The sequence below is a fragment of the Megalobrama amblycephala genome, linkage group LG18 (assembly GCF_018812025.1).
Source record: "Megalobrama amblycephala isolate DHTTF-2021 linkage group LG18, ASM1881202v1, whole genome shotgun sequence".
NCBI lineage: Eukaryota > Metazoa > Chordata > Actinopteri > Cypriniformes > Xenocyprididae > Megalobrama > Megalobrama amblycephala.
Genome location: NC_063061.1, coordinates 35,293,534 through 35,318,145, shown reverse-complemented (window position 1 = coordinate 35,318,145; position 24,612 = coordinate 35,293,534). Strand labels below are relative to the sequence as shown.

General features: G+C 37.3%; 1 protein-coding gene across 2 annotated transcripts; it reads right to left on the bottom strand.

Moving 5' to 3' along the window:
* Positions 1-670: 670 nt before the first annotated feature.
* Positions 671-24,052, bottom strand: LOC125253440. 2 transcript variants are annotated; one of them, XM_048167395.1, is made up of 6 exons: positions 24,013-24,052; positions 13,940-13,974; positions 7,141-8,173; positions 6,681-6,836; positions 4,702-4,794; positions 671-1,795 (listed from the first exon to the last, which is right to left on the bottom strand). In XM_048167395.1, the coding sequence occupies exons 3-6, from the start codon at positions 8,164-8,166 to the stop codon at positions 1,469-1,471; spliced, it is 1,602 nt and encodes a 533-aa protein (XP_048023352.1). In that variant the 5' UTR covers positions 8,167-8,173; positions 13,940-13,974; positions 24,013-24,052; the 3' UTR covers positions 671-1,468. The 2 variants fall into 2 exon arrangements, with proteins under 2 accessions (XP_048023352.1, XP_048023351.1); XM_048167394.1 differs by lacking the exons at positions 13,940-13,974; positions 24,013-24,052 and adding an exon at positions 8,414-10,717.
* Positions 24,053-24,612: the final 560 nt, after the last annotated feature.

The following is a 24,612-nucleotide window of genomic DNA, read 5'->3' as shown; positions in this document are numbered from 1 at the left end:
AAGGAAAAGATGTGGTAGAAAAAAGTGTACAAGCAATAGGGATAACCGCACCCTGGAGAGGATCACTGATAAAAATGATATGCTTGATTTACTTAAAAAAATATAATGAATTCTTTTGCATAATTTTATTACGTAGATCTAACAAGACTAGTCTTTGTACAAACTACTTAATTTTTCTGTTTGTTGAAATAAAATTTTCACATTAAGTTAACTTAATTTTAGCATTGATCTAGTCATTTTTGTGTGTGTGTGATCTACACAACTTTAAGAATTCTAAATGTGTATTTTTGATTGAATCCAACTTAATTTTTGCATTTCAATATTACAAATTTCAAGTGGGATCTACTGTGTATTTTAAAGTTACATGTACACAGATATTCTAATTATCAACTGAGTATTTCTACTGAAAGTATAAATGCAAATTATACTGTAAATGTAATTATTTTACTACTATAGTAAAAGTTCAACACTGGTACTTGTAAACAGAATGCCAGTAGAATGTATTCATCAAATATGGAAATCTAGTTATTACATTACATAAAGCTGACATTTTGGCCATTTGATAGTAAAAACTGACAAGGTCAGTATAAAACAAAGTATAATAAAATAGATCCACCTCACAGGTTGAGACATTGTGTACAATAAAATTGTGCTTCATTGTGGTGCTAGAGGAAATTTATTATCTTCAGAAGAAACGATTCAGAGACATTTACAGAATATTTTCTATAAAATTGCGTTTTTCAGTCCTGTACAGTAACATACTCTTAAGACTTTAAAACAACACGCTTGCACATGTATGATCACATTTATGATCCCATGTATGATCCCCGTGTGAAAATGGAGATCTTCTAAGAAAACTACATTTCAGTTTCTTTGGGTTTCTATTAAAAAAAAACTCACATTGTGCAATATAGTTTCTGACTTCTTAACTGTCATCTTTCCTTCAACTGCACCTTTAACATTAACAGACTCACAAACACGGTCCCTATATGAAACAGGATTAGTGTAACTTGAGAATTGAAAAAAACCTGAGAAATTGAACAGTAAAATTTTACCAGAGGGACTTAACTCAAACCCTCTACATTCAACAATGTAAGGCCAGTAAGCTGATCATGAGATCATGAACTTTGGGGAACATTTTTTGGTTCCTGTCCTCTAGCTCCAGGAAGATCTTCTGGAAAGCCTACATTTCAGTTTCTTTGGGTAGGTTAGTAGCTTATCAAAATAAAATTACAATAAATTCACATTGTGCAAAATGTTTTCCATGACTCATGCGTTTCTCACTTCTTCACAGTCATGTTTCCTTCAAATGCTCATTAACAGACTTACAAAACATGGTCCCTATATGAAAATGCGATAGTAGTTACTATTGAGAGTGCATTAGGAGAACCTGAGAAATTGAACTGTAAAACTTTAACAGAGGGACCTAACTCAAACCCTCTAACTTCACCCAATGTCTGTATCGCTTTTAGGCCAGTAAGCTGATCTTGAGATCGTGGATTTTGGAGGACATGTTTTTGTTAACATCCTCCAGCTCCAGGAAGATCTTCTGAAATACCTCAAAGGTGTATTTAAGTTTCTTTGGGTAGCTTAGTTCCAATGCATAAATAAGGCCCATAAGGTAGGAGCAAGCATGTGCTACACTGGGAATGCCAAAAAGGACCTCTACTCCCTCAATGGCTATTCCAGCTTTCTTCTCGAGACCTCCATCCCTGGCTTTGCTGACCGCAAAGATGTTGAGTACAAATGAAGTGATGGCCTCTTGGATGGCTGCAGCATCGTCATCATCACAAACCTGTGAAATAAACCAGAGAGAATTGAACCTACTTCTTTGTTTGCTGATGTGAAGAATGCATTTAGCTCTTTGCTCTCCATCGGAACAAAAATCTGGGTGGGATTACGTGGTTGCTGCAGTGTTGTGATTTAAGCCAATTTTTTTCCCACATGGATTTGCCCACATTTATAAACAATAACAATCTTGTGTGAATTTAAAAATATTTATGTGGAGAGAGACACACACAAACAGTGTGTGCAGAATTATTAGGCACGTTGATTTTCTGATCATATTTTATTCCCAGGAACATTTTGCCAATTCCAAACCATATTAAACTTAACTACTATTAATTTTGTATTTAATCATTTATAAGTGATATATAATTGTTCATGAAGGCTGGAAATGAAAAACGCCTTATATTCAGGTGTGCAGAATTATTAGGCAAGTTTTCTTTTACAGATAAAATAAGCCAAAAAGAGATTTAACTGATCGCGCTCTGACAACGGAAGTGATGTCTAGCACTCATTGAAGTATATGCGCGAGACATCACTGCCGTTGTCGGAGCGCGATCAGACCTCACGAATCGATTGATGAATACAGTTGGACATAGTGGTGTATTAGAGGTAAAAAATTATATAAATACATGTTCGGTTTCTCACACAAACCGATCGTTTCGTGTCTTAAGACATCAATGTGTCGTCACGAGCCGCAGGGTTTCATTTGGATTTGTCTGTCGTGTTTTATTTACTTTTATAGCCCAAGTTCCCGCTGACTTGCATTGTACCACTGACAGAAGGCAGCGTTTGGAGTTAAAAATCTTAATTTGTGTTCTACTGAAGAAACAAAGACATCTACATCTTCGATGCGCTGGGGGTAAGCAGATAAACATCAAATTTTCATTTTTGGGCGAACTATCCCTTTAAGGTGAAAAATTAAGTGTGAAACCATCAGGAACCCTTTAGTCTCCAGCGCCACCATTTTCCAGAACTGTAGCCTACCTGGAGTCTCCAGAAGAGCACCCTGACACCTTGCACTTCTGGAGATTTCAGGTAGGCTACAGTTCTGGAAAATGGTGGCGCTGGAGACTAAAGGGTTCCTGATGGTTTCACACTTAATTTTTCACCTTAATTCTTCATTCATTTGCAGTTATCATGTGTCTTTTCTTCTCCACCGGTTTTTGTCTGACCCTGCTGACCCAATGAGCATTTCACTGGTCATGCCTTAACTGCTATCTCTAGTATTGCATTAGTATTGCATCCTTCTCATGAGGATTTAATCTTTTTACTTTTAAGTCTGAGTTAAATCTCTTTTTGACTTATTTTATCTGTAAAAGAAAACTTGCCTAATAATTCTGCACACCTGAATATAATTCTTTTTCATTTCCAGCCGTCATGAACAATTATATAACACTTATAAATGATTAAATACAAATTTAATAGTACTTATTAAGATTAATATGGTTTGGAATTGGCAAAATGTTCCTGGGAATAAAATATGATCAGAAAATCAACGTGCCTAATAATTCTGCACACACATGGGGTGGAACGGTACATGTATTCGTACTGAACCAAAGCGGTACGTGCGTCACAGTTCGGTGTATGGATTTACACGGAGAATACGCAGTATAAAAAATAATAAAACTCACATGCACATTAATTAATGTAATGCGGAACTACTGTTAGATACGCGCATAGTCACCTAATCCGCCTTAGCTCTGAACGCACGTCTATTTTGCTTCAAACGCTCGCTTTACGCGCGTCCTATTTGTTTTGGTTGTTCCGGGTTTTTTTTTTTTTTTCATACAGGGCATCATTAAAACTGCAAAGTGTTTAGCCTACTTATATTTGTGTAAAACACAACATTGTGCTTCTGTCAAACTGTAAACTCTTGTCAAAATGTACCCTACAACTGTCACCCAACCAAAATCTCTCTCTCTCACACACTCACACACACACACACACACACACAACAAGCAAAAATTATCTCATCTTTTGGTCATTCATCATATTGCATTCGTTTTCATTTCTTGTCCTAAAAAAAAGAGCACTAATCTGGTTATTTTTAAGTTACACATTCTACATTGATTAAAAAAGAAAATCAAATGTGTTTTTAATGGTAGTATTATTTTATACAGAAATAAATTATTTATAATTCAGATGAGAGTTAAAAGTTAATTAAAATTGTAAGGAAACAAATATATTTATCTGAAATAGCAAATTAATTTTAAATTCATTCAGGTACAATTACCAATCATATCTCAAGGTCTTTTGAATAAAGGGTGGCGGTCTTTCATTATCAATTGTTGTTGTGGACTATATACTGGAGATGTATTTGTTCTCCATTTAAGTGAGATGTTTCTATGTGGCTAAATGAGCAAAGTGCTTCCATATATTTTATTATTAGTAGTATTAGTTCAAGAATAAAATAAAATATCGGATTGATATCAGTATTGGCAAAAAGCCAAAGCTGCGGCATCGGTAGTGACAAAGTGGTATCGGGACATCCTTAATATATATATTATATAAATAAATAAATAAATAAATAAGTGCAGTGCCAGTGTAAAACATTCTATATAAATCAAGAAATACATTTGAAAACCTTTAAGTATACATATATATGCAGAAACAGGGCTGGGCGATATATCGCATGCGATTGTCACGCACATTTCATCAGTAAAGCCGGTTCCCTGGCCACGCAAGCCACGCAAAATCGCGTTCATTATCGAAGATGAATCGCCTTCCATAATGAACCCGATATTGCGTGGCTTGTCAGTGAGCTACGGCTCTGTCTATTAAAAGGCGCTCCATTTGAAAGCAGGTGATGGCGATTTAGCGGTAATCAGGGAACCGGCTTTACTGACGAAATGTGCGTGACAATCGCATGCGATATATCGCCCAGCCCTATGCAGAAATATAATTTTTCTTTACCTGGTAGTCATTGAATAATTCCTCTGTCTTTTCACCAAGGTAGAGAATGAGGCCTCTGATCACAGATTCTCTTCTGGACTCAATGCTGTTGTCCTACAAATATATGAAATATGGAATTATATTAAAGGGTTAGTTTAACCAAAAATGAAAATTCTGTCATTAATTACTCGCCCTCATGTTGTTCCAACCCCGTAAGACTTTCGTTCATCTTAGGAACACAAATTAAGATATTTTTGATGAAATCTGAGAGCTCATCATGACCACTTTCAAGGTCCAGAAAGTTAGTAAAGACATTGTTAAACTAGTCAAAGTATTTAACTACAGTTTAGTTAACTATTTAACTAAAGTAACTACAGTGGTTCAACCTTAACTTTATGAAGCGATGATAATGCTTTTTGTGTGCAAAAAAACAAACAAAAATAACAACCTTATTCAGCTATTTAATTTCTTCCGTGTGGGCCTCTGACGCGAGTTCATGAGAGGGTCACGACGCATGCGCGAGAACTGAGAAGATGCTGAAGATGACGACCTCGTAGCTAGAAGCGCTTCACTGTCTGTTAACAAGCAGAGGAAGATGCGCACTGTACATAAAACTGTCTTTGTAAATATGTCCGCAGATTTCGAACACTTTAGAACCATTTTATACACTACATCGAGACCTAAAGCATAATCAATGTCGAATTCAAATAGCTTACATACACAGTATGTACCCTGCTTGTAAACAGACAGTGAAGCGCTTCCGGCTATGTCAGGATGTCATCTGTGTTCTCGCACATGCGTCGTGGGGCTCTCATGAACTCACGTCAGAGGCCCACACGGAAGAAAATAAATAGTTGAATAAAGTCGTTATTTTTGTGTGTTTTTTCACACAAAAATTATTCTCGTCGCTTCATAAAGTAAAGGTTGAGCCACTGTAGTCACTTGGACTATTTTAACGATGTCTTTACCAACTTTCTGGGCCTTGATAGATGCAATTACCAATCAGCCTATGGAGGAGTGACACAGCTCTCAGATTTCATCAATAATATCTTAATTTGTGTTCTGAAGATGAACGAATGTCTTACAGGTATGGAACGACATGAGGGCAAGTAATTGCTGACAGAATTTTCATTTCCGGGTGAACTGACCCCTTTAAGTTAAAATTCTGTCAATTACTCATCCTCATATTGTTCTAATCCCGTAAGATTACACAAATTAAGATATTTCTGTTGAAATCTGAGAGCTGTCTCACCCCCTTCATAGACTGCAACGTCATAACCACTTTCTAGGCCCAGAAAGGAAGTATCGTTAAAGTAGTTCATGTGACTACAGTGGCTCAACCTTAATGTGATGAAGCGACGAGTACTTTTATTTGTGTGCAAAAAAACACAAACAGAACGACTTTAACAATTTTGTCTCTACTGTGTCAGTCTCCTACGCTGTTTATGTAGTAAACACAGAGTTGCGCTTCAACACCGGCTTACTACTGGCCGACACTGTTCACGCAAGCACAATGATGCATGCATGTGATGCTGACGCAGGAGCTGGCCAACCAGAGGCCAATACTGAGCCGGCGTTTAAGTAGAACACGGAAAGGCAACGCTGTGTTTACTACGTGAACAGCATAGGAGACTGACATGGAAGAGATGAAATAGTTGAATAATGTCATTATTTTTGTGTGCACAAAAAGTATTTTCGCCGCTTCATGGCATTAAGGTTGAGCCACTGGAGTCACATGGACTATTTTAGCAATGTTTTTACCGCCTTTCTGGACCTTAAAAGTTGCAATGACGTTGCGGTCTATGGAGGGTCAGAAAATTCTCAGATTTTATCAAAAATATCTTAATTTGTGTTCCGAAAATGAAAGAAGGTCTTAGGGTTTTGGACGAAATGAGGGTAAGAAATTAATGACAGAAATTCAATTTTTGTGTGACCCTTTAAGTACAGATATCAGAATGCTACAACATTAAAGTAACTGCTACAATTTTAAAAGTACATGCCTCATTCATGATTTCAAGGGTCTCATCAAGTTTCTTCCCAACAGCTCCTCCCTTCCTCCTGTAGAGTCTCAACAATTTAGGCGTGTATTCGTCCAACTTCCCAAAGAATGTGGACTGTAGTGGCTTCAGTGTGATCCTCCGGAATTCCTCCTCGATCTGAGAAAGAGACCAAGAGAGATGGAGAGACATCATGAGATACTGAAAGAAAAGAATTAGAGACACAGGGAAGAGAAACAGTATACCAACTAGAAAAAGTAACCCTAGAAATACACTGAGAACAACATTTAGGTGGCCTGATGTCTGGAAAGGGATGCTGCACCGGATGAGGGTTAAGTGCATGGTTTCAGTTTAGTTAAGTTAGCAGCTTAGTTTCAGCAAATTCCACACTACTCCCACCTTGTCGGACAAAGTACTTGGTATTACAAAGGCAATTAGATAAGTATTAAAATGTTCTACATACCTGGGAAAACTCAAACAGGGCAGGCCATCGAGCATTTAAGTCAATAATAATTGGTTTCTGGATCACATCTTTACGACGCAGTGAGAAGGTTTTTGCCATCTTCTCATTAATGACACTGTTGTTGTCTCTCTTCTTGTACTCATAGAGAAGCTCCACTCTCTCCTTTTCAAGGGATGTATCAGTTTCGCCTTGAGGATGAGGCGGGAGATAGTTTACCTCAGATTTCTTTGCTTTTTTTAAGTTTTTTGCTGGGGTTTTATCTGCAGCTGACTTTCTCTTGAGACAGTTGACATTTAGCTCTGGTATTCCAAGATGTTTCACCTTTGCTCTGAAATTTCCAAGTTTGTACTTCAGGCTGTTGTGCCAACTATATAAACCATTGAAGGATACTGGGTCCCTCAAACATGGGTGTTTCATAACCAGGGCCTCAGCAACCTGCTCCCTTTGTGCACTTGATGGATAGGCGGTGTAGACAAAGATGCTCTCTGCTAGTTTGTCCAGAATGTTGGATTTTACAGCAGGATTGCAAAGTAAGGTTCCTTCCTTTAGGTTAGCTTCATTTGCTGCTTGAAGAATGAGCTCCGTGTCAAAAGAAAAGGTAGGAATTACAAACTGAGCTGGCCAAGGCACAGAACGAAGGGAGGAGGTGCTACCTGGAGAAGACAGAATTGTGGTATCGCTGGATGCAGTGGAGCAGGAACCAACATCTTCCAATAACTCAGTGCAACTGCTATCAAAGCTATCCAGGACTCCTTGATCCTCAGAAGAATCTTGAAAAGTTACTGTGATAACTGGTTCAGCAAGGACCACCTTGATGGTGTCTTTGTCCTTTATTTCATTAGTTTCAAGGAGAGTAAAAAACTGACCATTAAAATCTTGGTCCTGGAACTGAAAACTAAAATCTTGGTGTATTGCAAATGTTTCTTGTACAATATGCTTCAATTCCTCTAGAGTCTGCGGTATTCCTGAAGGCAAGGAAAGCTTGCGAATTTCTTCTTCCAGTATAACTCGAAGTCGGGCAGACATGATGATTCTGTAGTTATAAAAAAAAAAAATTGGTTAAGTTAAATTTAGGCATGCAATGAATCAAAAAGTTTACAATTTTAATTTAGATATGGGTCACTTGTAAAGGAGGCCTCTGGGTGACATTTTTGGGTAGTTTTGCATTTTTTCAGATCCAGGAAGTTTGAAAGTCATGTGAAACACTTAACTAATGACCGTGAATTGAGGATTTAGAAACAAACGAAAACAAATATATACTGTATATAAATACCTAATCTTGTATGGGTATATGACGCTTCAGGGTGACAAATCGCTTTTGTCCAACAGTGTAAGCTGCAAGGGCATAGGAGTCTGTCGATTCTAGTTGCTCGCAGACTGTCACTTGTCTTGTGGATTCCAATTCAAAAGCCCTAAGGTGTTCACTGTACCATGAATGTAGACACTTGACAGCAAATACAGGCTGGCCATGCACAATAAGGATCAGATTTAGCTCAACAAAATCCGGAAGCCCTCCAGTGGATCCATACGGCAAAATCATTCCCACTGAGTAAGTCGTGCCATGACAGGTCACTGTATTGGCAACCTGAATGTATGTTTCTCCAGGAAACCTTTTAAGCACTGCTTCCTGTATGTTTTCCTTGAGGACATCGACAGGCAATGTGGACATATTTGAGACACTGAGGGCAGGTTTGAGTACATCTGTGCCATGCAGATGGTAAGCCAGCATGAATTGATGCTTAACAGCAAGAGACAGTAAAATGTTACGAAAACAGTTGGTATGTCGAACAACTCGCTTGAAAAAGCTATGCTTCGCTTCAAAGCGCATGGTCCACATGGCTACAAGCGGTCCAAAAGCCTTGAATAGTTGTGGGTAATGCTCTAGATAATGGTGCTTTGGCAGAACTCTTGCTTCTGGAAAAACCTGCAAGTATCTATGCCTGTGTTCAGATATCTTGGTGTCCAGGAATCTTATTGTGTCATCTGTGTGAAATGGAGAAACCACGAGCTCAACAATGTCTTTAAGATCCATTAAAAGATGCCATGCAGGTTCACTCTCTGGCACTTTGAAACCAATCATAAGGGGGAGCAGTCGCAATAAACTCCAATTTTCATGAGCGTTTCCACCTATGCTTTTCCGGGTGGCAAAGTTCAGCGGGATAGGCTGTGGGCTGTCAGATTTGTCAGTCCACTTGTAGGGGAACTGGCTGATTAGGCCATTCAGTTGAAATAACGTAAAGTATTTTTTCTTAATCAGAAGATCAAGGCACAAAGCCAACTCCAAAGGTACTATTCCCTCAAATAGGTCGTGGAGCAAGTCTGGGGGATACCCTGACAAAACATCAAAGTATTTTAATTTCTTAGTTAAGGGACATTGCCTTTTCACACCAAAGCAGGGAGTGACAGTGGGACTTTCTAAAGCTGCTTGTACATGAAAAGAATGTTCCTGCTTCGTTCTTGCTTGGAAGGCCCCAGTCCTCACTTCTTTTACCTGAAACTCAGACAGCTTTCCCAAACAAAACCTGCAGACATGAGATCCAGAAAAGCTTTCCAAAAATCCACCGAGTGAATGGGCACCTAAATTGTCAGCCACTACACTAACTATTGTGCCTTTGATTTTCTTTCCAAACAAAGGAATAAAGAGTCCTTCTTCTTCCAGTTGGACAATGTCTTTTAACAATGGCTCAAGCACTGCCTCATAACCATACTTCTTTACATCTACAGCCTTACAAAGTACAGCTAAATAAATTGACTTAAGTGTTGCACGAAATTGTAGTGGAACATTTGCCAATACCCAATACACTGCAGTAATCTTGTGCTTTTTTCGGGATGTTCCCAGAGGATTGCACACTTCAAAATCGTCAATGTAGAGAAGGAGAGAAAGTGTTAGGTCTTCAGTAGATGAAAGTGCATTTTCTTTAAAATGTGTTCCATCAGTAAATGACTCGTACCGACTCTCATGAGCAGCATATGAAGAGTTGAAAGCTTTCTCCTTTATGCCTTTAACGCTTAATATCTGTGACAATAACTGAAGAATGGGGACATATTGTAAGGTTCGACCTTCCTTCTTGTCCAGAATGAATTCGACAGGCTCAACCACATGAAAAATCTTCTTAAAAAACTGCTGTCTTCTGTAAGATGTGGCAAGAGGACCATCAGCTCTTAAAGCTGTGCTAACAGAGTTGGACTCACTCAACTGTTTGACTAAATCTGAGACGACAGTGTCATCAAGCACACAGTCATGTTTCCTTAAACATGCATTTACAGTCTTTTTTATGCCAGGACCTGACAATGAAGAGGATATGAACTGGAGCTCTGATACAACTTCATTAATGCACTTGCTTGGAACATTGTAAATGCTCTGTAATTTTAAAAGAAGGTGGCCTAATTTTAGTTCAATTTCATCCTCTTTCAATTCTTCAGTTTCATACTCTCCTGAAAAGTCATCCTCTCCCAAACACGTGTATGCATCAGAACAATGTGCTTCTTCAACAATATTATCTGTAATATTGGACTGATCTATATGCTTATGTACAGCTTGTGCCTGAAAGTCACTCGAAGAATGCGTTGCGTGTTGTCGGGATCTGTGTGAGGCAAAGGTTCCATACACATTTGTCTGAAAATCAGTCTTTAAAGACACAGTGCACAGTTTCATTTTTCCTAAGATGAACTCCAAGATGTCGGAAGTAATCCTTCTCAGTGGAGAAAAAAGAAGTGCACAGTTCACAGTTAAAAAAAAAAGTGCTTCTGGTGTTGATTTTTCTGTTGAATGTGTCCTTCTCAAATGTGATTTTAGGGCACTATAGGTTTTGAAGGAGCAAGGGCAATCAGCATGTAAACAGGGAAGAAATTCATTGTGGTTGTGCCTTAATCTGTAGTGTCTCAAAAGTTCATTTGTAACAGGGGCAACAAAGGTACAAATCTTGCAAATCCATCCCATATAATCCAGATGCTAGATCTGAGTACATCCAGACCCTAAATGAGGAGCAAATTGGGTGGTCTCTCTGAGGGTGGTGGAAGTCAGTTTCGAGATTCGTCATATACTGGTACCGGTGAGGAGCACAGCTTCCATTTAGTTGTGTTTGCCTCTCTGTCTGCTTGTCTGTCCTCAAAAATGTAAAGAGAAAATATATATTTATTTATCAGGTCAATCATTTGTAATCTTAAAGGGATGGTTGATTATGATTTCACTTTTTTAACTTTAGTTAGTGTGTAATGTTGCTGTTTGAGCATAAACAACATCTGCAAAGTTACGACATTCAAAGTTCAAAGCAAAGGGAGATATATTCTTTTAGAGAAATCTATTTTTAAGGACTACAACAAACGGCTGGTAGAGACTACAACGGCTTCCACTCGGGTTGGTGACATCACTAACCCTAAAATTTACATAAATCCTGCCCCCAGGAACATGCAACCAGGAGCAGCAGGTCATTTGCATTTAAAGGGACATACAAAAACTGAGCTTTTTTACTACATGCTATAAAAAATTATCTGTGCGGTATGTTGAGCAAAAACTTCACATACTCTGAGGACATAAGAGATTTATTTTACATCTTGTAAAAAGGGGTATTATACCACCCCTTTAACCAAACAATACTACAAATTAAGGAAAGACGGCAGCTATTTTTTGCCTGTTTACATACTGATTGCCCTTGTCCATCCTGGAATTCCCTCGAATCACATTTGTTAAAGAAACATTCAACTAACAAGTCACCACAAGTCATTTGTTTTGATTGTGAACTTTACAGAGAAGGATTACTTTCAACACCTATGACATCTTTAAACAAAACTGTGTGTGCACTATGTCTATGTGCAACTGTGTGTGCACTAGTGTGAGTGTCTTGACTTTTACATTAATTTATGGTGCCTGTGCATCACATAGATCCCAGCATATTCTTAGAGTCATTTTGGGGCACTAACTGAACATAAGTAGATTGGTCAAATATGACAATATTGAGGCCTGTTGTTCTGAGCCGTACAATTGTTCAGGGGAGTATGCAACTGACGAATTAAAAGAAGAGAATCTAAAATTACACCATCATTGATAAGGTGATCAGATGTTTTTCCGACAGCCTCATCAAGTAAACATACTTATATTTTTTCCACAGCAAGCATACAGATTGGTTGCATTCTCTTTTCATTCTTACAGCTTCATCAGGTAAGTATCTTGTTATTTTCTCCACAGGTAATCAGGTAAGTTTGATTTTATCACAGCCTCATCAATGTTAAATAGAAAGATGTGACTTTAAAATGGTGGAAGTAAACTAATTAAAGGGGTGGTTCCATGGTTTTTTTCTAGGCTTGATTGTGTTTTGGGGCACAGTTTAACATGTCTTAATGCTTCGTTTTTTTTAAAACGCTGTATTTTTCATATATTTTACCTTTATTCTACACCTCTGTTTCCACTGTCATATGAACGGCTCGTTTGACTTCCTGCTTCTATGAAGCCACTCCCTCCGAAATACGCAATGTGCTCAGATTGGTTAGCAGGTTGGTTTCTGGCCCAGTGTGTCGTGATTCGCTGAAGCGTCCGGAAACGCCACGCCCCTTACCATTCGTTATTACGCGCTTAGGTGGAAAGTAAATAATAGCGCCAATATTGCTGTATCAAATTGAGCCGAATCAGACCCAGATGAAGAGGAAAAAGCAGAACCTCTGCAATCGCGTCTTTTAAAGGACGTTTATGAATGGTATTTCATTTAGTATTTGTGTCAAAGTGTTTAGATGCTGTCACTGCTGTTTGTTAGCTTTCAATATACAGTTTTATCCTGATTAAAGCTTTACTGCAGCCGAATACATGACTGAGTAGTCGCATTTTTGTAAAGGTATCATTTAATTTATAGCATGAACAACTGTTTGTCTATGAATATAGAAGTTTGTTGGTGTTTGTTGCACTAGAACTTAGCTAACTGGCTAGCAAAAACGAGTTGCAAAAACAATGTCCTAGATGCATTAAAAATAGCAACAGAACTATAACATTATGTTTGAAAGACAAACAATAAAACGTGCTTACAGTTTGGGGCCGATAAACAACTGCTTCTGTTTTTAAAGTGGGAACTGCTTCATCTTTCAGTAAAAGCCTTTGTGTAAATCCAGCATTGAACTCATGTAGATTCTTGAAGCTGTCTTCAGCACCGCATCCAGTGTAGAAAATATCACAGGTTCTATATCTTTTGATGCGTCGCGTCACGCAGCTCGCGTTCGGTGTAAACAAGTCTTCCGCTTTCATTGTGCTGCGCCACATGGCCTCGCCCACTTTGTTGCGTGATCCCGGGGGCGTGTTTATGTTAATAGCAAGGGTTTATGATGTCACCAACCCGGGAAGAAGCTCGTTGTAGTCCAAACTGCCCGTTTTTGTAGGCAATATAACTTTAAAAGACGATATCTCCGTTTGCATTGAACTTTCAGCGCTGTAACTTTGCAGATACTGTTTATGCTCAAGCAGCAACATTACTAACTAAAGTTAAAAAAGTGAAATCGCATGTAACCACCCCTTTAAGTTTTTATTTTTTATTTTTTAGCTAATGTATGTAACCATGGGATCAACAAAAATAGATTATCATGGCAATCTGAACTAATGCAATGGCAGACTTTGAGCAACCAGCAACATATGGTGCATACACGTTAAGTCGTCACTTTTTTTTTTTTTTTTACAATTTCTTTTTTACAGGACTATAAATTTACTCTGTGAAATGCAAAAAAAAAAAAACTTCCAACTGAGTTATAACTTTACCCCCGGTTTCCTCACTACAATAAATGTATTAAATAATTTAAATATAATTTATTGAAAGTTACATACCTTTATCCAGTGTAGCCTACTGTCAGGAGAATCACCTGGTTAAGGACACAGTATAAGTTAATGGTTAGTAACTGACCAATGCAAGAAACCCAATTCATAGCAAATCATGTAACTATAACTATAATTAAAAATAGTTTCACATTTTCTTCTCTCCACAAACACTACAGGTAGTTGACCTGCCGATCAGACAGCTAATTGTCTTCAGTTTCATATGAAATGTTTGTGTGTTTTTTTTCCTCGGAGCTCAGATGAGAAAGTGTACAGGGAACCGCGTCATGCAGAAGGCAGGATTATGGTCACGTAATATGATTGACAGCTGTAAACGCTCTAACCATAGACCGTAAAAACTACCGTCCTAACAAACGCAAACCACATAGAGAAACAGACAGAGCGCGCTAATGGGCACTCTTTCAGCTCTTCAGATCGCATAATTCATGGAGTATGCATTCTGTATGACGAAATAGTTTGAAAACTAAATCGATATTTCTACAAATGCGCGCACGTTTGGACGAGTCCTAACGGACGCTGTCAATTGCATCTATTTGAACACAAATAAGAATTTAGTTTTATCATAAATAGTGTCCAAATATCCAAGCTTGAGTCCGATCAAGTAAATGTTTTAACGTGCAGTGAATATTAAACAATATTTTTTCTACGTAAACTAAAGAGGTTAAATAAAAAGTATTTACTCTATAACAAACGTGTCGACCTCAGACGGCGGTAAAGTTAGTTTAACGTTTGACATTCGTCAGACATTCGGTTTCATACCCAATTAAACTCTAAGCACATTTCACGTTTTCAGCCCAAACCAACTCAGATATGCATAAACAAATGTCCTTTGCATTGCACAAGGCTTAATTTCACCAAATAAAATATATAATAATTAGCCCTATAAATCAATTAAACAATTTAATTATATGACATTATGATATCAAACTAATGGTAAAATGTTCAGAAAAATATCCCCTTTATTGCACAAGGCTCTGTTTTTGGAATTAGCATTTCACTTATTTTATAATATTTTTTATTTTTATTTAAATGTATACAATACTGTAAATCCATTAAACCACAACACCATTTGACCTGAAAGTATCAAACCAACTGCAAATTACTCAGATTATTCTTCTCTATGATGCACAAGGCTTGTTTTCCAGATTAATAATCTGGTGATTTTATATTCAGATTATTAATCTGGTGTTTCTTATATACAGTACTGTATATATTTAAATCCATTAAACTACAACACTGTTTGGCCTAAAACTGTCAAACCAACTGCAAATTACTCAGAATATTATTCTCTATGATGCACAAGGCTTGTTTTCTAGATTAATAATCTGGTATTTTTTATACGTTTTATTTCCAGATTATTAATCTGGTGTTTTTTATATACAGTACTGTACCCATTTAAATCCATTAAACTAAAACACTGTTGGGCCTAAAACTATCAAACCAACTCTAAATTACTCAGAATATTATTCTCCATGATGCACAAGGCTTGTTTTCCAGATTAATAATCTGGTGATTTTATATTCAGATTATTAATCTGGTGTTTCTTATATGCAGTACTGTACCCATTTAAATCCATTAAACTACAACACTGTTTGGCCTAAAACTGTCAAACCAACTCTAAATTACTCAGAATATTATTCTCTATGATGTACAAGGCTATTTTCCAGATTAATAATATGGTATTTCTCATATACAGTACTAAACCCATTTATATCCATTAAACTACAACACCGTTTGACCTAAAACTGTCAAACCAACTGTAAATTACTCAGAATATTATTCTCCATGATGCACAAGGCTTGTTTTCCAGATTAATAATCTGGTGATTTTATATTCAGATTATTAATCTGGTGTTTCTTATATACAGTACTGTACCCATTTAAATCCATTAAACTACAACACTGTTTGGCCTAAAACTGTCAAACCAACTCTAAATTACTCAGAATATTATTCTCTATGATGCACAAGGCTTATTTTCCAGATTAATAATATGGTATTTCTCATATACAGTACTAAACCCATTTATATCCATTAAACTACAACACCGTTTGACCTAAAACTGTCAAACCAACTGTAAATTACTCAGAATATTATTCTCTATGATGCACAAGGCTTGTTTTCCAGATTAATAATCTGGTGATTTTATATTCAGATTATTAATCTGGTGTTTCTTATATACAGTACTGTACCCATTTAAATCCATTAAACTACAACACTGTTTGGCCTAAAACTGTCAAACCAACTCTAAATTACTCAGAATATTATTCTCTATGATGCACAAGGCTTATTTTCCAGATTAATAATATGGTATTTCTCATATACAGTACTAAACCCATTTATATCCATTAAACTACAACACCGTTTGACCTAAAACTGTCAAACCAACTGTAAATTACTCAGAATATTATTCTCTATGATGCACAAGGCTTGTTTTCCAGATTAATAATCTGGTGATTTTATATTCAGATTATTAATCTGGTGTTTTTTATATACAGTACTGTACCCATTTAAATCCATTAAACTACAACACTGTTTGGCCTAAAACTTTCAAACCAACTGCAAATTACTCAGAATATTATTCTCTATGATGCACAAGGCTTATTTTCCAGATTAATAATCTGGTATTTCTCATATACAGTACTAAACCCATTTATATCCCTTAAACTACAACACTGTTTGACCTAAAACTGTCAAACCAACTGTAAATTACTCAGAATATTATTCTCTATGATGCACAAGGCTTGTTTTCTAGATTAATAATCTGGTATTTTTTATACGTCTTATTTTCCAGATTATTAATCTGGTGTTTTTTATATACAATACTGAACCCATTTAAATCCATTAAACTAAAACACTGTTGGGCCTAAAACTATCAAACCAACTCTAAATTACTCAGAATATTATTCTCCATGATGCACAAGGCTTGTTTTCCAGATTAATAATCTGGTGATTTTATATTCAGATTATTAATCTGGTGTTTCTTATATACAGTACTGTACCCATTTAAATCCATTAAACTACAACACCATTTGACCTAAAACTGTCAAACCAACTGTAAATTACTCAGAATATTATTCTTTGTGATGCACAAGACTTGTTTTCCAGATTTTTAATCTGGTGTTTTTTTTTTGTTTTTTTTAACAGTACTAAACCCATATTAATCCATTAAATTACAACACCGTTTGGCCTAAAACTGTCAAACCAACTGTAAATTACTCAGAATATTATTCTCTATGATGCACAAGGCTTCTTTTTTTCAAGATTAATAATATTATGGCTATTATTTTTTTGATGGCCCGCTTTTCCGGTTTGATAATGAGGGGCTCTTTTAGGCTTAAAAGAACCCTAGATTCTATCCTTTCATGTGGAAAATGAGGAATCTTCGGTCTTCGAGCTGCAGGAAGGTAAGCTGGGTTTATGTTTATGTGTATAAATATATTGACCTTGTGTTCCTGCTTGGTTTTTCCTGAGTATGTAGTCGGAAAACGTTAGGGTTTTTTGGGCAAAGTTTATTAGGTTGGCTAGAATGATATTTGTGCAGGCCACAAAATGGCCGCCTCTTAGCCACCATTGTACAGAGTAGGTTCTCCTCTGGTGTTAACTAGAATAAGTTTGAGTTAGCACTCGTCACATCAGTTAATATTTATGACTAGTGTTGGCCTTAATCGGCCACCTCACATTGTTTGCATGTTGAGTTTTGCTTTATTTCCTCTTATTTAGCTCTAATGGATTTAGCCTCCTTCTAGTTTAGCAGCTTGTGTTCACAAGTGTTGTTGGTATATGGTCATGAGTTTTGCTCACTTAGTTTAGCACTGCCAGAGGTCTATGCTCGTGTTAGTTTGAGGTAGTAGGCCATTTGTAGGCCTCCCTTAGACCATGATAGCATTTCATTCAGCCCCTGTAACTGTGTAAATTCCTGTACATTGCCTGTTGGAATGTGCAGACTTAGCTCAGGTTGTGTTGAGATAGTTTCCCACAACTGTTTGTTGGGTTTAGAGCCCTTTGAGCTTTATCCCCTTTATAACCACTAGCTGGCGCCATGTGTTGTTGAAGTTGTAGGCCCCATTAAGGCCTCCTTTCAGATTACATGTTGGCATAGTTCTGTGTTGGTTTTGTATGGCCCATCACCACCACTGGCCACGCCCCGTCTCTGCTAAGAGTAGGTCCTAGGTAAGGCCTCTCTCAGAGTATTGTGGTGGAGTGTGTACTCCTCTTGTTTTAAGAGTTTAGGAGTTTTTACTGAGTGCATGGCCTGTTGGCTGGTATGTTCATGATTGCCACTAGCAGATGCCACGTGTTTGCGAGTTGTAGGCCTTCTGGGCCTCCTATGTTGCATGTTGGTGTAGTGAACAGCACATTCCAGGGCCCAGTTTATGGCTGGGCCCCACTCTGTCCGTAACAGCAGACAAAGGTTTGCTACATTTTGATTGGATCTTGGTGGACTAACACAAACAAACTGTCCAACTCCATCAGATAAAGATGTAAGGACAACATCAAGACCTCTCTTAGAGGGCAAGAAGAAGACCTCTTGTACCAAGCCTAGGAAGGACAGGACTTATCTTTGGTCCACAGGCAGTTTCTGCCCTTCACCCATCTAGAGACTACCTCCTAAGGTTGGCCACAGACCGCCATAAAAATTCCACGAGACCTTAGCAGCAATAGGTGAAACAAAGAGAAATCACAAAGATCCATCCAAATCCATTCAAAATGATGTTTGAAAACCTTAGAACTGATGCAAACTACACATCAATTTCATACTTATTCAAATAAATAAGTATTCTAAGTGACAGCTATTTGTAGTGCAACATCTGGCACAAATTCAGCTGTTAATCTACAATTGAATGACAGTTCAATCTTTTTTCATCATGTTTAGTCTTTATTTGTTTAGAATATTGCCAAATGTATTCTGGTGGTAGTTTTGAAAGTGAGAAATGCATTGGTAAACTTTAAAGACACTGTAAAGACTTCCAACTTTGTGCTTTATGCAAATGATTTCCACAGGGGAGAGAGGTGTGGGCCACACTGTGTCCCCTCTGTGTCCCCTCTGATGCCAGCAGCCAAGCACAGCACTCGAAGGGAGAAGCACCAAATTGCAATCTCCTCCTCTTCGGAAAGGGATAAAGATACCCTTTCAACAGACACTCCTTGTTCTGGGTCTTAACTCTGTAAGGAGGGAGACATTAACAGATATACCATTCTGACTCTGTCCTGCACGGGGAAAGACATTAACAGATACACAGTTCTGAGTCTGCCCTTCAAAGGGGAAAGACACAACAGATACACTGTTCTGAGTCTATCCTGTACAGGGATAGACATTAACAGATATACCAAGTCCCGGCTTGCGAAGCTGAGACACTAACAGATACAACACCGTTCTGAGCCTCTGGTTCATCCAGAGATACAACAACATATCCCATGATCTGAGTTTACAGCTTGTGAGGCAGCAACAGAGACGACCACATTCTGAGCCTCTAGCCTGTGAGGAAAAAGACATTAACAAACACTACGTTCAGAATTTCTGTCCAGCGAGACAGTAACAACATCTGCAACAAGGTTAAGCTCAGGAGAGCACACCTTTAATCCAAGGTACCTTTGTCTGCGTGTTCCAGATTGTTAAGGACCCTCTGCACCTACACCAGGTGCTGACGCCACGTGTCTGTCTGAAGTTGTAGGCCCATTTTTGGGCCTCCTTTAGATCATGATGGCGTATGTTGTACTCCTCTTGCTTTAAAGAGTAAAAGGTGCTTTTTCTGAGTACACTGCTTGTTGGATTGTGTTAGGTGGACTGTTATGTGGGCACTTTACAGTCTTATCTGCTGTTGCTGTCTTCTAGTCATTTCTTGCTCCCAGCAAGATTGGTGTTCAAGGTGAGTGGCCTTGACAGGCCGCCCTTGGATTTTCCCACTCCCACTTCTGGGGTTGTGACTTAAGCAGAATGACATGTATGAGTTTCTACTCCATGTAGAACTATTGTCATGTTGTAGGCCCCTCTCTGGCCTCCGTGATTATGTGCCTACAGTATGGTCTATCTGTTAGGTTGAGCTTTATACTCCCCTGCTAGGGTTGTCTTGTATAGTCCTTAGTTCCCTAAGCTAATAATTGGTTGCAGGCTTCCATGAGGCCTCCCGTTGAGGATCAGCCCCCAGACTGGTTTGTGCTCCCCTTTATCAGGGTTTCTTAGCACACAGCCTGCTCAGTGCAAATAATCAGGCGCTGAGTAGATCCTAGGATTGAGCAGAGTATACTCCCCTCAATAAGAGGGTCCATAGCACTCAGCTGAGTTCTGCTCTCCAGGATGCCTGTCTCTACGTGTAGGTTTGAGTTACTTACTGCTTTTTTCAGTCACTCTCACTTGCTGTCTTCTCTGAAGAATGCATTGTTGAGACTCTGTATTCAGACAGGGTTGGCCAAGACTAAGTTTGTCCTCTGTCAGACCAGGTCGGGACCGTCTTTCTTTGGAAGATTTGGTCCCATAAGCCTTGGAGCAGCTTTAGTAGGCTCTCTGCGGAAGGCCTCTTTGAGGTTCAGCTTGGGCTATTGGCCATAGGGATGCTGTCACTGACAGCCTTTGTGTGATCTGAGGGTTGCTATCTGGCATTGCTATCTGGCATTTCTTTTGAAACTGCTTGACGTTTGTCTAGCCATCTTTGGCATGCACTCTCCTCAAGCATGGCGGCGTGGGAATATCGTTCCCCAAATGCGGTAAACGCAGAGATGAGTTCCCTTTCGAAAGGGAATGTCTCCGGTTACGTATGTAACCATGGTTCCCTGAGAACAGGAAACTAGACTCTGCATTGCTTAGCCATGCTTCGGGGCTGCTTGCTGAACAGATCTTATCGTCTTATCAAGACAATAAGATACTGACTGATTCTCTAGGTGCTCCTTATATAGTTCCGGGTCACGCTATGATGATGTCATAGGCTGTCGCCGGCCAATAGGATTGGAGAGATTTGATACTTGGCTTTCAGACATCGGTTCACGTGTGATGTTCCCCAAATGCGGTAAACACAGAGTTGCAAGCCTTGTGCATCATAGAGAATAATATTCTGAGTAATTTACAGTTGGTTTGACAGTTTTAGGCCAAACGGTGTTGTAGTTTAATGGATTTAAATGGGTTTAGTACTGTATATAAAAAACACCAGATTAATAATCTGGAAAACAAGACTTGTGCATCATAGAGAATAATATTCTGAGTAATTTACAGTTAGTTTGACACTTTTAGGCCATACGTTGTTGTAGTTTAATGGATTTAAATGTGTTTAGTAATGCATATAAAAAACACCAGATTAATAATCTGAAAAACAATCCTTGTGCATCATAAAGAATAATATTCTGAGTAATTTACAGTTGGTTTGACAGTTTTAGGCCAAACAGTGTTGCAGTTTAATGGATTTAAATGGGTTTAGTACTGTATATGAGAAATACCAGATTATTAATCTGGAAAATAAGCCTTGTGCATCATAAAGTATAATATTCTAAGTAATTTACAGTTGGTTTGACTGTTTTAGGCCAAGTGGTGTTGCAGTTTAAATGGGTTTAGTACTATATATGAGAAATACCAGATTAATAATCTGGAAAATAAGACATATAAAAAAATACCAAATTATTAATCTGGAAATTAAGCCTTGTGCATCATAGAGAATAATATTCTGAGTAATTTACAGTTGGTTTGACAGTTTTAGGTCAAATGGTGTTGTAGTTTAATTGATTTAAATGGGTACAGTACTGTATATAAGAAACACCAGATTAATAATCTGAATATAAAATGCCCAGATTATTAATCTGGAAAACAAGCCTTGTGCATCATGGAGAATAATATTCTGAGTAATTTAGAGTTGGTTTGATAGTTTTAGGCCCAACAGTGTTTTAGTTTAATGGATTTAAATGGGTTTAGTACTGTATATAAAAAACACCAGATTAATAATCTGAAAAACAAGCCTTGTGCATCATAGAGAATAATATTCTGAGTAATTTACAGTTGGTTTGACAGTTTTAGGTCAAATGGTGTTGTAGTTTAATGGATTTAAATGGGTACAGTACTGTATATAAGAAACACCAGATTAATAATCTGAATATAAAATCACCAGATTATTAATCTGGAAAACAAGCCTTGTGCATCATGGAGAATAATATTCTGAGTAATTTAGAGTTGGTTTGATAGTTTTAGGCCCAACAGTGTTTTAGTTTAATGGATTTAAATGGGTTCAGTACTGTATATAAAAAAAAACACCAGATTAATAATCTGGAAAATAAGACGTATAAAAAATACCAGATTATTAATCTAGAAAACAAGCCTTGTGAATCATAGAGAATAATATTCTGAGTAATTTACAGTTGGTTTGACAGTTTTAGGTCAAACAGTGTTGTAGTTTAATGGATTTAAATGGGTACAGTACTGTATATAAGAAACACCAGATTAATAATCTGGAAAATAAAACGTATAAAAAATACCAGATTATTAATCTGGAAAATAAACCTTGTGCATCATAGAGAATAATATTCTGAGTAATTTACAGTTGGTTTGACAGTTTTAGGCCAAACAGTGTTTTAGTTTAATGGATTTAAATGGGTTCAGTACTGTATATAAAAAACACCAGATTAATAATCTGGAAAATAAGACGTATAAAAAATACCAGATTATTAATCTAGAAAACAAGCCTTGTGCATCATAGAGAATAATATTCTGAGTAATTTGCAGTTGGTTTGACAGTTTTAGGTCAAACAGTGTTGTAGTTTAATGGATTTAAATGGGTACAGTACTGTATATAAGAAACACCAGATTTATAATCTGAATATAAAATCATCAGATTATTAATCTAGAAAACAAGCCTTGTGCATCATAGAGAAGAATAATCTGAGTAATTTGCAGTTGGTTTGACAGTTTTAGGTCAAACGGTGTTGTAGTTTAATGGATATAAATGGGTTTAGTACTGTATATGAGAAATACCAGATTAATAATCTGGAAAATAAGATGTATAAAAAATACCAGATTATTACTCTGGAAAATAAGCCTTGTGCATCATAGAGAATAATATTCTGAGTAATTTACAGTTGGTTTGATACTTTCAGGTCAAATGGTGTTGTGGTTTAATGGATTTACAGTATTGTATACATTTAAATAAAAATAAAAAATATTATAAAATAAGTGAAATGCTAATTCCAAAAACAGAGCCTTGTGCAATAAAGGGGATATTTTTCTGAACATTTTACCATTAGTTTGATATCATAATGTCATATAGTTAAATTGTTTAATTGATTTATAGGGCTAATTATTATATATTTTATTTGGTGAAATTAAGCCTTGTGCAATGCAAAGGACATTTGTTTATGCATATCTGAGTTGGTTTGGGCTGAAAACGTGAAATGTGCTTAGAGTTTAATTGGGTATGAAACCGAATGTCTGACGAATGTCAAACATTAAACTAACTTTACCGCCGTGACCTACGTAGGAATCCTTTCCATAATGTTGTCAGACACTTAGAATAATAATCTGAGCATGTCAGTGGCAAATAAGCAGGTTTTGTGGATGTAAATTAAAGATACGCAATTGCCCATTAACGTAGGCCTACCGTTAATTGTTTCGTCTCTCCGTCTCTGCAGACTGCAGCGGTCTTTTATAGCCTAATGGCCGATTTAAAAGATTGTTGTGCCCATCAGTCACTTAATCACAAAAACATAAATTTATAAAGAATAAAATAAGACCCTGATTGAAAAAAAACGACGTTACCCTACATTATACATGGATCATGGATGTTCTAAAAATCCACGTGCTTACATTACCTTACATGCCTTATTTTATTGCTGCATTCTAATGTAAGCTTCAAATTACACTACAACAAACTATTTTATTGCCACTTGCAAAGTTTCAATTAGGCCTACCATTACGTTAAAGCAACTAAGTTAGCCACCTAACCACATGGTAGGCCTAATGCTAATTAGAAAATCCACATACAACAATCTTCAAATTACATTTAAAGCCTAGTTTTTGTACAGCAATTTGAAAACTTTAAAGAATGTACCAACCCAAGTAACATTAACTGTTAATTTGCTAGCTTTATTCTTACCTTAAGTTCAGCCCGCGTCTTCGTCTTCGTCAAGAATGCAAGGGGTTTCCAGACCAACGAAACAGGAGGGGGAGGGTTTTTTTTTTTTTTTGTACCGAGTGAGTAAATAAAACAAGGTATTGTTTGTTGTGCGTGTTTACCCAAAAAGCTTGGCTGGGATTACTTAGATTAATTTTGTAAATTAATAAAATACACATTGTCTTGTGTTTTGAACAAATGCAGATTAATACGAAACTAGATATATTAATGTAAAGACACAAACTTAACATTTTATTGTTGATATCACGCATTTTAATTACTTAACATTTACATCCACTCAGATTAATTTTTTTCAGTGATTGTGAAACAAAACCCATTCAAAAATGTGGGGGAGATTTACAAAGAGTGGACTGCAGCTGGAGTCAGTGCTTCAAGAACCACTGCACACAGACGTATGCAAGACATGGGTTTCAGCTGTCGCATTCCTTGTGTCAAGCCAGTCTTAAACAACAGACAGCGTCAGAAGCGTCTCGTCTGGGCTAAAGACAAAAAGGACTGGAATGCTGCTGAGTGGTCCAAAGTTATATTCTCTGATGAAAGTAAATTTTGCATTTCCTTTGG

Coding starts and splice junctions, on each gene's coding strand:
- LOC125253440 (XM_048167395.1), bottom strand. CDS start 8,166: ATGTCTGCCCGACTTCGAGTTATACTGGAAGAAGAAATTCGCAAGCTT. Junction 4,795..6,680: donor CCCTTGAAATCATGAATGAG/GCATGTACTTTT, acceptor ATATATTTGTAG/GACAACAGCATTGAGTCCAG. Junction 1,796..4,701: donor AATTATTCAATGACTACCAG/GTAAAGAAAAAT, acceptor TTTATTTCACAG/GTTTGTGATGATGACGATGC.